This window comes from Salvelinus fontinalis, chromosome 3 (assembly GCF_029448725.1).
Source record: "Salvelinus fontinalis isolate EN_2023a chromosome 3, ASM2944872v1, whole genome shotgun sequence".
Taxonomy (NCBI): Eukaryota; Metazoa; Chordata; class Actinopteri; order Salmoniformes; family Salmonidae; genus Salvelinus; species Salvelinus fontinalis.
In genome coordinates this window covers 35,322,547-35,336,324 of record NC_074667.1, presented here as the reverse complement: position 1 = coordinate 35,336,324, position 13,778 = coordinate 35,322,547, and the positions used below count along the sequence as shown (strand labels likewise).

The 13,778-nt window shown below is 42.8% G+C and overlaps 1 protein-coding gene across 4 annotated transcripts in view; it reads left to right on the top strand.

The window, feature by feature from the left end:
- The window catches only part of LOC129845933 (nck-associated protein 5-like), a 120,373-nt gene that overhangs the window by 77,492 nt on the left and 29,103 nt on the right, over positions 1-13,778 (top strand). For 3 of the 4 annotated variants that reach the window (XM_055913926.1, XM_055913913.1, XM_055913919.1), the window contains 2 exons: positions 1,441-1,517; positions 3,718-3,852. In XM_055913926.1, coding sequence (XP_055769901.1) covers positions 3,724-3,852 — 129 coding nt within the window. In that variant the 5' untranslated portion in view covers positions 1,441-1,517; positions 3,718-3,723. Of the gene's footprint in view, positions 1-1,440; positions 1,518-3,717; positions 3,853-13,778 lie in introns of those variants that run through there. The other variant, XM_055913934.1, reaches the window with a different exon arrangement.

The window sequence follows — 13,778 nt, the reverse complement described above, 5'->3', positions numbered from 1 at the left end:
GTTATAAGCATCTTTGCGGTGTCTATTTTTTTTGTGTGTGGTGGATTATCTTTGTTAGGTTTGAAGGGAGACAGGGCTGATAAAACAACACCATTTCCACCACAATCTTTTTTTTAACCTTCTCTTTCCCTCTGCCCTGTACAGAAGGCATTCCCCTAACATGGTTGGTGGGGGGGTTAACAGTAATGTCTGGGAGGCAGCAGCTGATTTCAAGACTGAGACAGATTTTAAGGGGCTCTTCTGAAGCACCTGTTTGGTGGTGTGAAAACACATCCCACCTGGCAGCGCCAGCCCTGCCTGTCTGTGCTTTCTAGAGAGGGGAACCCTGGGAGGATAGGGCAGATGCTCTCAAATGCTTATCTAATTGTAAACATTGGCACCTGAAGGGGTCCAAGGGAGTCCAGGGAAGGATGAGATGGGGAACTGCCTGTCAGAAGTGACATGGGACGGACGGTGAGAGGAACAGGGTGTGGAGAGGGGGAGAGGAAGAAAATTCCTGCCAAGAATCTTTCACTGCAGTTTGTTGTTTTTTTAGTCTTCCTTCGTTTCTCACTTTTCACTCTGATCTATCAGCTTTCACTCTAGTGATGAATCAGCTTTTCACTCTCAATAGGTAATATAAGCTTCCATATTTGGCTGTTTTGTGTCAACAAATTCCTCTCAAAGGCTGTGCATTCCATCAGGCCGACGCCTAAACATCCGATCCGCTCCCAATCAGATCTCAAACCGCAACCATCTCTAAACTTACCACCCCCACATAACCATTAGTAGACTAACCACTTGGAATTCAGCTCTGCAGGTATGTCGCAAACCCTGAGCTTTGAGTTAGGTGCAGGGTTTGAGCTAATGAGAAACAATGCATTGTAGTGTCCTGGTTTAACCATCTGAGGTACTATCAGTTCATGACCGTATCTGTTAACTCATATGAACTCATTATAAATCCCATAGTGGGGAATGGACATGAGCTTTATTGCTATAAGGTTTTTATTTGAAAAGGTGGACAAAATGGTTGAAGATGTAGCACTTTATATCTGGTGATTTGGAAATGCCAGACAGGGCTAGCATAACGGGAGGGTCAGTTAAGTGAACCTAATGTCACATAGTGTCTTGTCTTTGTAGTTTGGATGCAGTTGTTTATCTGTAGGGTTGGATAGAGAATGTTTTGCAGGTTTATTTGGATAGGGTGCTGTAAATGTCATTGAAGTGGACTGGCTGTTTTTTTGGTTTGTCTTGTGTCACATCTAAGTGCCACATGCTATGGCAAGTGCTTAAAGAGGATGGCTGTGAAAATAGTGAAAGAATGTTTAGAATTATATTTTGGGGGATTACAATGTTGTTTTTTGGTGTGTTTTTTTTCACGGAAGATGTATGTTAAACTAAATAGTTAACTCGGGGGAGACCGTGAGACTAAAGTTTTGTCCTTTTTTATGTGTTTCTCAGGTGAATTGTGGAGCGGGTCTGAAGGCCATCATAACTAAACTTTGTCCTTTCTGCACATTGTAGAGCCAGCCTGACAGGTGGGTACCCCCTCCTACACCCCACACACACACACACACACACATTCATCACCATGAGTCTATTTGTCTATTCTACTCAGTCTATTTCACCTGAGTCTATTTTAGTAATTTTTTAACCACTATTTGAATTCTTAGCTGAATCAAAACCCAACCCCTAAGCTCTATCAAGTCAACAGACAGACCTCATCACGAAATAGAAGGGAAAAGAGCACTGATCTGCAGACCGATAGGAAAAGGTGAATGAACACTCAAAATGTCAATGTTCCCTTTTACCTTTCATGTGACTTTGTGAAAATTAGCCTCTACCTACGCAAGTCTGATTATACAACTGCCCTGTTTATTTTGGATTCTCAGAAAGAGGGATACATGGGAGAGGAAAGGCTGCAGCGGCGGCAGTGTATTGATCCAAGCCGGCATGTGGCACCCATCACATGTCCCCGAGAGTGCTCTCTGTCTGGCCTACTCTTTGGCCTCTCTGTGTGCGTCCCAAATGGCACCCTACTCCCTATATTAGGGGTTGGCAAACTACGGTCCACGGGTTTGACCACAGCAAAACCCGTATTTGAGGGGGGGGATTATTATGTTGGGTTAAAAAACACTCCAGGGCACACTTGAAAATCTAAAAGTAGTTACAAAATTTGGAGAAATTACAATGGATCTCCTATATTTTCAAAAGCCCTTTTTCTGGCCAGCAAATTGTTTTTGACAAAAACAATCTGTGCGGCCCTCCATAGAATTTTGAAATCCCGATGTGGCCCTTGAGACAAAATTATGGCCCACCCCTGCCCCATATAGTGCAGCATCAGACTCTGGCACACAGCCTCATGTTCACTTTTATCCCTCCTTAAATGAATCCCCTGGTTAAAGACAGTTACCTCAGCTCTGATCAGCTGCATTGGACCATAAACTGACAATTACTGCAGACTGTCGCAACACTGGCAGTTATGCAAAGGATTAACTTTTTCCCTTAACTGACCAAAATAGTCTCTCTGAAGTGTGCTTCTAAGCGGTACCTCATGTATTCTTCAACTGAGAGAGTTTCTCTTTACTTCTCTGTCACCCCATACTTGTTTTATGTCTGCTTTGTCCTCCATCATTATTAATCTTTGTATTCCTTTTTATAACACATTATATATGTAAATCAGTCATTTAAAACTCTGTGGAATCCCATACAGGCGAGAAGACTGCAGTTTGCCCCACGTAGTCCACGCTTCAGATACCTCTGGCCGTCTTGAAAGGGGTCAATAGGTTGTTTTGGATGGGCAGAGAAAGGGGTTAGAATAGGGGTGACTGTGCTTTAATTTACTGGCCCTGTCTACCGCCCATCCTCTGGATACCATAGACTGGTTGGTTGGTTTAGGGTCTGAGGTGGCAGCGTTTCCCAAAAAAGCACAAAACTGGGGAGAAGAGTGAAGACACAACTGTTCTATTTTTAAACCTCAAAGTAGGGCCTAAATGTAGTGGTATTATGTATTTCAGACTAAAACTCAAATGTTCTTCTACTGAATAACTCTATTATTTTCCGAATAAATCACGAGACCTCACCTTCACATGATCGTGATTGATGGTTTGATAAAGGACTCTGAAACCTTGGATGGAAAGTGAGTCTGGCAAGTTTTTATAAACCACAGAGCTTCTGTCTCGCCGCCTTTGGCCCAGCCATGGTGACCTGGTGATCAAATGAAACTATATCTAGAGAATCATCCCCTGCCTTATTAATGTGATTGTCATGCATGTGTGATCATGAGTGTTAAAAATTAATATGTACAGCTTTTTATTCAGGTACAGCATTTATTTAAATCTCAATTCATCCAGTTTTCATTGTCACTATCACTACTGAAAACAGTCTCCGTCACCAAAATCAGAGTGGGTGGAAAGGTGAAATGTAGGTGAAAATATAAAAGCTTCTTTTAATTATCACCCTGGATTAAGTGTGAAACCATGACAAATCCCCATGAAATATTGATGTTGTTATTGTGTGCAATGACATTAGTACCCGGCTTCTGTATTACTATGGTAACCGTGTCCCCAACCTCTCTCTATGCTTCAGGGTGAATTTTCCCCTAGGTTCAGGACCCCTCTCCCAATCCTAACCTTAATTCTTAGCCGGATGCAAAGCTGACCCAAGATCAGCTTCTAGGGGCAACTTAACCCTGCACCGTTACTAGCCGTGTCCCTGAATGTCCTTTCTGCACTGCAGGTAGTAATGGAGTCTGAGGAGACAGAGCTGAGAGATTGTGATGAGGCCTTTGAGTCAGAAGAGGGCGATGTGGAGCCATACCTGGAGGAGCCGGCGAGCAGCAGGGAGCTCCTAGAGAGGCTCAGGGAGCTGGAGGTGAGACCCAGGGAGAAGGAGAGCAGGGCTGGGGAACACAAGACAACTCTAGGCTGTATGCTAATTTGTCTATCTTTGATTCCTCACATCTGATCTCCTCACCTACTCAACTGTATTGGATGAGAATGTCCAAGGTTCCCTCCCCTTGGATCTTCTTCTTCAATTGGTTTTGAGAAGGAAACAAAGAGGAATTGAGAAAGGGCTTTAGTCTTGACCCCTGGAGCTGGTGACTATCTGGGTACACCTGGAGACTGAGAGCTGCATCAGTCAAAGCATTCAATGGAAACGAATAACAGTTTGTAACATTTAATTAATGCAGTTGCTTGCTTTGACTGAGACCTGCAGCTGTCGAAACGATCACATGCTTCAGTCCAAACAACCGAACTCAAAGAATCAGTCTTTGATTCATCCTAGAGCAGCAGTGATATTTACTTTTAAACCATCACTAGCACTGTATCATTATTAATGCTAGTAGAATTTGTATTTCATATTTATTTTCAAGATGATGCCAATTTGATAGATGTGCACCTGGTGGCGTATATATATATATCAAGTGTCTCAGGGTAGGAGTGCTGATTTTAGGAACAGTTATGCATTTTACATCTCAATGAATAAGATTACATGAACTGGGGGAACCAGGGCCCGTTTACACATAGTGTCTCAGAGTAGAAAATTGCTGAGAATAGAGACATTTTACTCCTATTGTTATGGGTAAAAGTAAAAGCTATGCATGAACTGTCTTTAGTCATAAGAGTCACACTTAGTTGACAGATATTTAGAAGACCTCATTAGCTGTCCTAACCATTTAAGAGGTAACAGCAGGTGTCTTGATAATAGAAAAATGCAGCTAGTCAGTGATTCCTGCGCCACATGCAATATGAATTGGAGTTAAAATAATGTTTTTGACATTTTTATATGATCAATCCATAAATAATCTAGAGCTACATGCAACAGTATCTCTAGCGCTTTTGACAAATATTTCACAAGGCCTATTTCACATGATATGCCTAAATACTTATAACCACTAAGCTAATAAAAACTGTATTTTGTTTATTTAAGTTGTTATTTCAAGTTATCCATTTGAAGGGCAACATCACGTTGTTACAAAATATGTCTAGTCAGGATTACATGATACCACGGAATAGCATGCTAGTTTCTTTCCCATTCCAGATGTTGAAATTCAGCTAAATATAGCCTCTTTAACACCCTCAAAAGCCCTCTTCTATTTTGTAAACTGTGCTTTGTACACAGTTTGACGAATGACTGGTAGAGGAGTCCAACAGCAGACCGGGCAAACGGCAAAGAAACGATATACAGATTGGTGTCCTACCGAACAATTTATGACCGAGGAGGAGATGTCGTGCTGGGCACGGCACCTGACTGAGGAGGTCACCAAACTTAAGATATCATTCTAGCAGATGTTTGATGGACTCGACGAGTCTAAAGAACTTAAAAAGACACCAAGGCCGTGCTGAACAGAGTAAGCAAGGAAGAGACTCTGTTGACGGAGAAGACCTAAAACAACTTAAAGACCGGGACCACCTGAATGCTAAGGTGATCGACCTGGAATCGCGTGGAAGGAGGAATAACCTGGTTCAGGTGAGCCTGCTGGATGAGATGAGATATGAGATGGATGAGATACTCCGGTACATTCTGGACATGAAAGAGACTGACCCAGTACCAGAGGTGGAGAGACATCAGAGGCTTCCGATCCCGCTCAAACCCACCCAAACCACCGTGTGCATACTACATACGCCTGCTACAGTGGGGTGACTGACAAAACATCATGAGAGCTACAGGCAAGAAGGAGAAGCTGATCTGGGGAGGGAGACCGTTCCATGTGTACCATGATTTCCCAGTGGAGCTTCAACTACAATGCGTGGAGTAAGCCAACATCAAGAAGAAACTTCAGGACACACACCCCTACTGTATGCAGCCAGGCACATCGTCACCATAGATGGGAAGAAACATACAGTATCTACAGTAGCGCAGAAGATGCAGTCAATAACTTGAATTTACAGCTCCCCGACATTTTTTTAAATAACTCGGGCAAGTTAATGAGGCGATGAAGGACTGCACTAGTCTCGAATGTTTTTGTTGAGATTGTCACTTTTCTCCCCTTGTATTGACTGAGTGTTGGTAAAATATATACAGAAAAAGGGCTATAAATGCATTTAATGGCACTCTAAAATATGGCTATAGCCAGCTTACCAGGCCAATACATTATGCAATACCGGAGACAAATTTGTGCAAATAGTGTTTTGGTGTAGACTTGAAACTGGTGGGTTCGTTTTGACTCTCGTTTGCGCACGGTTGCCATGCAGTCTCGAACAATGCATTGGTCTGGGGGTTACCCTGCCCACCTAGAGCACAGTGAGGGTGAAACAAATCCACCTTAATAAGAGGTCTGGCTATGGTGGATAGCAGCGCATACACCTGTTATTTCACGAATAAGAGCTGGATAGGGCATCGATCGAACTTTTGTTTCGTGTTTTCTATTTGCTTCGTGACATCCTTTTATGTTTGTTTGTCATGTGTGTTCCCTCCACATTCCCTCCCTACTGGTACAGAATACAAACAATAGTACATTGATACCGAGTCCTTTCTCTCCTTACTATGATGGTTACGCTAAGGCGGATATTATACACATTGTCACAAATGGAATCAAATACTATATAAATCTGATTTCATTGAACGTGAATGGGATTTTGAATAAAGTCCAATACTTTCTCATTTGAAATCCCTAGCCTGTGATGTGGCCATGTTACAAGAAACACACATTTTTAATGAGAATTCATCTTTAAAGTATTTTCAGCACCAGTTAATGGAGCAGCTAGGCGTGTCAGTATCTTAGTAGCTTAAAGAATCTCTAATCTTGTATTGTCAGGCTTTTTTACAAAATGAAACACGTACTCTTGTAAAAATGTATACTCCTAATTCAGCACAAGCTATGTTCATATCACCGCTTGCTGGGGACCCCATTCTATTGGGAGGAGACTTTAACCTGGTCAATGATCCTAGAGTAGACCTCTCTAGTCGTTCCCTTCCAGCAGATGGAGCCTTATCAGCTGCTTTCAAAGAACAGTAGAGTTCATTGACATTGACTGATGTATGACGGTTAGTCAACCCCCACTCTCGTGAATATACTTTTTGTTCCAAGTTCCATAATTCGTATTCACGAATAGACAACCTCCTTATCAAAATCTCTAATGGAGAATGTGATTGACTCTCAGATTCATAGCATTATCATTTCAGACCACGCCCCCCTGTCAGTCATTTTCTCCCCACCTGTCAACACAAGCAGAACTAAACAGTGGAGACTCAACAACTATCTATTGACAGATGAGGAATTTGTGTCAACAATGAGGGAGAAAATGTCTGAATTCATCACCACTAATCTAAACTCTGTCCCCTCTGTCCAAATGGTGTGGGAATCCTTTACAGTAACCTGCAGAGGTTGGATCATAAATTAATCCACAGCTAAAAGGAAATAAATGTTACAAAGTAAAACATGTTTTAATAGTGGAATTTAAGACTTAAGAAGAGTTGTCCGGCGCCGCCCGAGTCGCCCGTCTGTCCGGCGCCGCCCGAGTCGCCCGTCTGTCCGGCGCCGCCCGAGTCGCCCGTCTGTCCGGCGCCGCCCGAGTCGCCCGTCTGTCCGGCGCCGCCCGAGTCGCCCGTCTGTCCGGCGCCGCCCGAGTCGCCCGTCTGTCCGGCGCCGCCCGAGTCGCCCGTCTGTCCGGCGCCGCCCGTCTGTCCGGCTCTGTCCGGCGCCGCCCGTCTGTCCAGTGGGGCCCTTTAGTAGGGTTGCCAGTCCTAGGTCGGCGGCGAGGGTCGCCGCTCAAAGGACGCTACTAAAGTGGACTAAGACTATGGTGGAGTGGGGTCCACGTCCAGCGCCAGAGCCGCCACCGCGGACAGATGCCCACCCAGACCCTCCCCTATAGGTTCAGGTTTTGCGGCCGGAGTCCGCACCTTGGGGAGGGGGGGGTACTGTCAGGCCCTGAACATAGTTTGCTTTGTATGTTTCTATGTTTTGTTTGGTCAGGGTGTGATCTGAGTGTGCATTCTATGTTGTATGTCTAGTTTGTCTGTTTCTGTGTTTGGCCTGATATGGTTCTCAATCAGAGGCAGGTGTTAGTCGTTGTCTCTGATTGGGAACCATATTTAGGTAGCCTGTTTTGTCATTGTGGGTTGTGGGTGATTGTCTATGTTAGTTGCTTGTGTCAGCACATTTTCTTATATAGCTTCACGTTCGTTGTTTGTTATTTTTGTTAGTTCGTTCAGTGTTCTCTTTTCCAAATAAATTCAAGATGAACACTTACCATGCTACATATTGGTCCTCCGATCCGTTCATCTACTCCTCCTCAGAAGAGGAGGAAGACGAGCATGACAAAATTAAGCATATAGGAGTACCTATTTCTTTGTTAACCGCTCAACACTGAATAGCCGCATGTGCGCACTCGCTCAAATCGTTTGGAGAAAATATCCTTTATTTTATTTAGCTTTGTTCAATTGTATTCTTCATACTATAAAATAATGCCACGGAATTCTAAGCAAATCTTGTCTGTTCAATGAACTAGTGTAGCTCACAACCATTTGGCATAGCCAAAGCAGAACCTAACATAAGGACAACTATGCTATTCTGTTCTTCTGAAATATACTACATTTTCATCATATCATGCTTCTTTAGACCTGTTTAAAATAAATAATGGATTTATTGTGAAGGTGTAGGCTATATTACATGGATTTATTAGACATTTAAAATGTAGATGTTTCAAATGTCAGCATCAGTGGCTTGAAGGCTGTGTAATTGACCGTTAATTAACATAAACACATTTAGCATCTCCTGGCTAAATGTGTTTATGTTAATTAACGGTCAATTACCGTGAGACCGACAGTTATTTGCTTGACAATCACCGGCTGACGTAATTTCGTGACCGCCACAGACCTAACTGGGAGACTAGTCAGGATCGAGGGAAAGATGAACGGAGCAAAGTACAGAAAGATCCTTGATGAAAACCTGCTCCATAGTGCTCAGGACCTCAGACTGGGGCGAAGGTTCACCTTCCAACAGGACAACAACCCTAAGCACACAGCCAAGACAACGCAGGAGTGGCTTTGTGACTAGTCTCTGAATGTCCTTTTGTGACCCAGCCAGAGCCCGGGCTCCCCATCGAACCTGACAGAATTTGAGAGGATCTGCAGAGAAGAATGGGAGAAGCTCCCCAAATACAGGTGTCCCAAGGTTGTAGCGTCATATTGAAGAAGACTCAAGGTTGTAATTGCTGCCAAAGGTGCTTCAACAAAGTACTGAGTAAAGGGTCTGAATACTTATGTAAATGTGATATGTCTGTTTTTTATTTTGTATAAATTTGCAAAAACTTCAAACCTGTTTTTGCTTTGCCATTATGCGGTATTGTATGTAGATTGGTGAGGATTTAAATAAAATCCATATTAGAATAAGGCTGTAATAAAATGTGGAAAAAGTCAAGGGGTCTGATCGATCTGTATCAATCTGAGTGGTCATAACTTCAAAGTCAACCTATATGCTGATGATATCTTATTAACACTGTCAAATCCCAGCAGTTCGATACCGGGTGTGCAACAACTCATAAGAGCATTTGGCGAATTTTCTGGATATAAGGTATAATCGGAGTAAGAGTGAGGCAATTCTTCTGAACCACCACACATTTCCAGCTCACAAGGGTACTGTTCCATTTGCATGAAATACCTTGGGAGAAATATCAAGTCACCAGTTAATAAGATATTTCATCTAAATGGACCAGGTCTCCTTAAAACCATTCGGGACGACATTACAACATTATATTCTACCTTTATCACTATGGGGTAGCGCAGAGGTGATAAAGATGAGCATACTCCCTAGACTATCTTTCCCTATGTCAGCTATACCACTTCAGTTCCCTCAGCACTGGTTTAAAGAGATAAACAGTTTCTTTTCAAGCTTCTTGTGGAAAGAAAATAAACTTAGAATTAACCACAAAAAATCTGTCCATGCCAACAAGTAAGGGTAGATTAGGTGTTCCTAATGTGTATGTGTACTACTTGTCATATAATGCAAGATACCCACTGGCATGTGGCTATACAAATGGGGGAATAGCAGGCACCTGGGATTGGTTAGAGGAAGAAATTGTGACGGAACATAAGTCAACCTCCTTATCACTATGGTATTACCCCAAGTTCCACTGCAAGATAGATAACCCACTACAGGAGTTCTCTTGTGAAGTGGCAAAGATACTTAATTAAAGGTTATCTATCAATGGAGAATCCTTCCCTACATGTCCAATATGGAACAACCCCTTGTTTACTGCAGGGGGAAAGACATTGGCTAATATTACCTGGCAACGCCAAAACATCAGTCAGATGTGGTAGGTTGTAAGAGACGGAGATAAGATACCATTCCAAGAGCTGATGTCAGCATTTGGCCTGAATAATATAGCATTTCTACCCTATTTACAGCTCAAATCAATTCTAAAGTGTATTTCCTCAAAGTTTTATTGATGTGGGATCTAAAAGTACTTTAGACAACAAACTGAGGGATGTTGCTAATGGTAAAAGAACGGTTTCTGCCCTATACAAGCTGGTTGGTCTCTCCTCCCCAAATAGTAACACCTCTACTCAGTTATGTTGGCAGCAGGACATGGGTGTATCTATTACCGCAGCACAATGTGATGCAATATGGAAAATGCAACATCAATATCCAATTGTGTAAGGTATAAGATTATTCAAAATGAAGATAGTACACAGGGCATGCATCACATGACACAAGTTGAAAAAGATGGATCAAAGCCTGGAAATGTCCAGTTGTCAAAAGATTCTGGACTGAGGTAGTTGATATGCTGTCTGAAATCTTGAATGTACAGTGATGGAGTGCTGCATCAGTTGACTAGGTCTCCACAATCACCCTACTTCAACCCAATTGGGATGGTTTGCGATGAGTTGGACCTCAGAATGAAGGAAAAGCAGCCAACAAGTGCTCAGCATATGTGGGAACTCCTTCAAAACTGTTGGAAAAGTATTCCTCATGAAGCTGGTTGAGAGAATGCCAAGAGTGTGCAAAGCTGTCATCAAGGCAAAGGGTGGCTACTTTGAAGAATCTCAAATATAAAATATATTTTGATTTATTTAACACTTTTTTCGTGTTACTACATGATTCCATATGTTTTATTTCATAGTTATTCTACAATGTAGAAAATAGTAAAAATAAAGAAAAACCCTGGAATCAGTAGGTGTGTCCAAACTTTAGACTGGTACTGTTTGTCTCCAACTGTGTCCTGTAGTGTACCTTCTAGGGAGCATTGTGGGTAATATCCAACCAAGAACCATGCACGCATCATTGCTCTGGCCCACCTATCAGTGAAACAGACAATTCTTATAAAAAGGACTTCTTGGACATATTGACTATGGAACGAGCAGCATCGGCCCTCCAAAACTATGACAATGGACACTATCAGAACACATGTAAACCATAGAACAACCTCAATATCAATTCATAACCTAAACTATCGTTTTTCGAAATGTTTTTCTACACTGTAGACAGCATGTGTGCTTATCCTGGTGATTGTGGGTGCGCTCGCTTCCATGCCCGCCTGGGCGTCCGGCAAGGCTTGATGCTTCCCGTCCTTGGAAAATCCTTTTGGGGCAGGGGCTTTGCACTGACGGCTTCTCTGAGCGGCTTTTAGGCTGGGTTTCTGTATAAGCACTTTGTGACATCTGCTTATGTAAAAAGAGCTTTATAAATCAATATGATTGATTGAGTAAAATATGTACATATACAGTGGGGCAAAAAAGTATTTAGTCAGCCACCAATTGTGCAAGTTCCCCCACTTAAAAAGATGAGAGAGGCCTGTAATTTTCATCATGGGTACACTTCAACTATGACAGACAAAATGAGAGAAAAACAATCCAGAAAATCACATTGTAGGATTTTTTATGAATTTATTTGCAAATTATGGTGGAAAATAAGTATTTGGTCAATGACAAAAGTTTCTCAATACTTTGTTATATACCCTTTGTTGGCAATGACAGAGGTCAAACGTTTTCTGTAAGTCTTCACAAGGTTTTCACACACTGTTGCTAGTATTTTGGCCCATTCCTCCATGCAGATCTCCTCTAGAGCAGTGATGTTTTGGGGCTTTCAACTCCAAAGATTTTCTATGGGGTTGAGATCTGGAGACTGGCTAGGCCACTCCAGGACCTTGAAATGCTTCTTACGAAGCCACTCCTTCGTTGCCCGGGCGGTGTGTTTGGGATCATTGTCATGCTGAAAGACCCAGCCACGTTTCTTCAATGCCCTTGCTGATGGAAGGAGGTTTTCACTCAAAATCTCACGATACATGGCCCCATTCATTCTTTCCTTTACACGGATCAGTCATCCTGGTCCCTTTGCAGAAAAACAGCCCCAAAGCATGATGTTTCCACCCCCATGCTTCACAGTAGGTATGGTGTTCTTTGGATGCAACTCAGCATTCTTTGTCCTCCAAACACGACGAGTTGAGTTTTTACCAAAAAGTTCTATTTTGGTTTCATCTGACCATATGACATTCTCCCAATCTTCTTCTGGGTCATCCAAATGCTCTCTAGCAAACTTCAGATGGGCCTGGGTATGTACTGGCTTAAGCAGGGGGACACGTCTGGCACTGCAGGATTTGAGTCCCTGGCGGCGTAGTGTGTTACTGATGGTAGGCTTTGTTACTTTGGTCCCAGCTCTCTGCAGGTCATTCACTAGGTCCCCCCGTGTTGTTCTGGGATTTTTGCTCACCGTTCTTGTGATCATTTTGACACCATGGGGAGAGATCTTGCGTGGAGCCCCAGATCGAGGGAGATTATCAGTGGTCTTGTATGTCTTCCATTTCCTAATAATTGCCCCCACAGTTGATTTCTTCAAACCAAGCTGCTTACCTATTGCAGATTCAGTCTTCCCAGTCTGGTGCAGGTCTACAATTTTGTTTCTGGTGTCCTTTGACAGCTCTTTGGTCTTGGCCATAGTGGAGTTTGGAGTGTGACTGTTTGAGGTTGTGGACAGGTGTCTTTTATACTGATAACAAGTTCAAACAGGTGCCATTAATACAGGTAACGGGTGGAGGACAGAGGAGCCTCTTAAAGAAGAAGTTACAGGTCTGTGAGAGCCAGAAATCTTGCTTGTTTGTAGGTGACCAAATACTTATTTTCCACCATAATTTGCAAATAAATAAATTAAAAATCCTACAATGTGATTTTCTGGATTCTTTTCCCTCATTTTGTCTGTCATAGTTGAAGTGTACGTACCTATGATGGAAATTACAGGCCTCTCTCATCTTTTTAAGTGGGAGAACTTGCATAATTGGTGGCTGACTAAATACTTTTTTGCCCCACTGTAACTAGGAATAAAGTGACTAGGAAACAGGATAGATAATAAACAGTACCAGCGGCGTATGTGATGAGTAAAAAAAGTTAGTGCAAAAAGGGCCAAGGCAGATAGTCCGTGAAAAATTTGACTAACTGTTATGGCTTGGGGGGTAGAAGCAGTTCAGGGTCCTGTTGGTTCCAGACTTGGTAGATCGATACTGCTTGCCATGCGCTAGAGACAACAGTCTATGACTTAGGTGGCTGGAGTCTTTGACAAATTTTAGGGCCTTCCTCTGACACCGCCTGGTATAGAGGTCCTGGATAGCAGGGAGATCGGCCCCAGTGATGTACTGTTTTGATCATGCAGACTGGAATATGTTCTGGTCAGCCTTGGAGAACAGCATCAACCTATAGTCTGACTCGGTGAGATTTTCTACCCACTGTGACTATTAAAACCTACCCTAACCAGAAACCGTGGATGGATGGCGGCATTCGCGCAAAACTGAAAGCGCGATCCACCGCATTTAACCATGCCATGGAAAGAGGTCTGAGAATATGTCTGAATATTAACAGTGTAA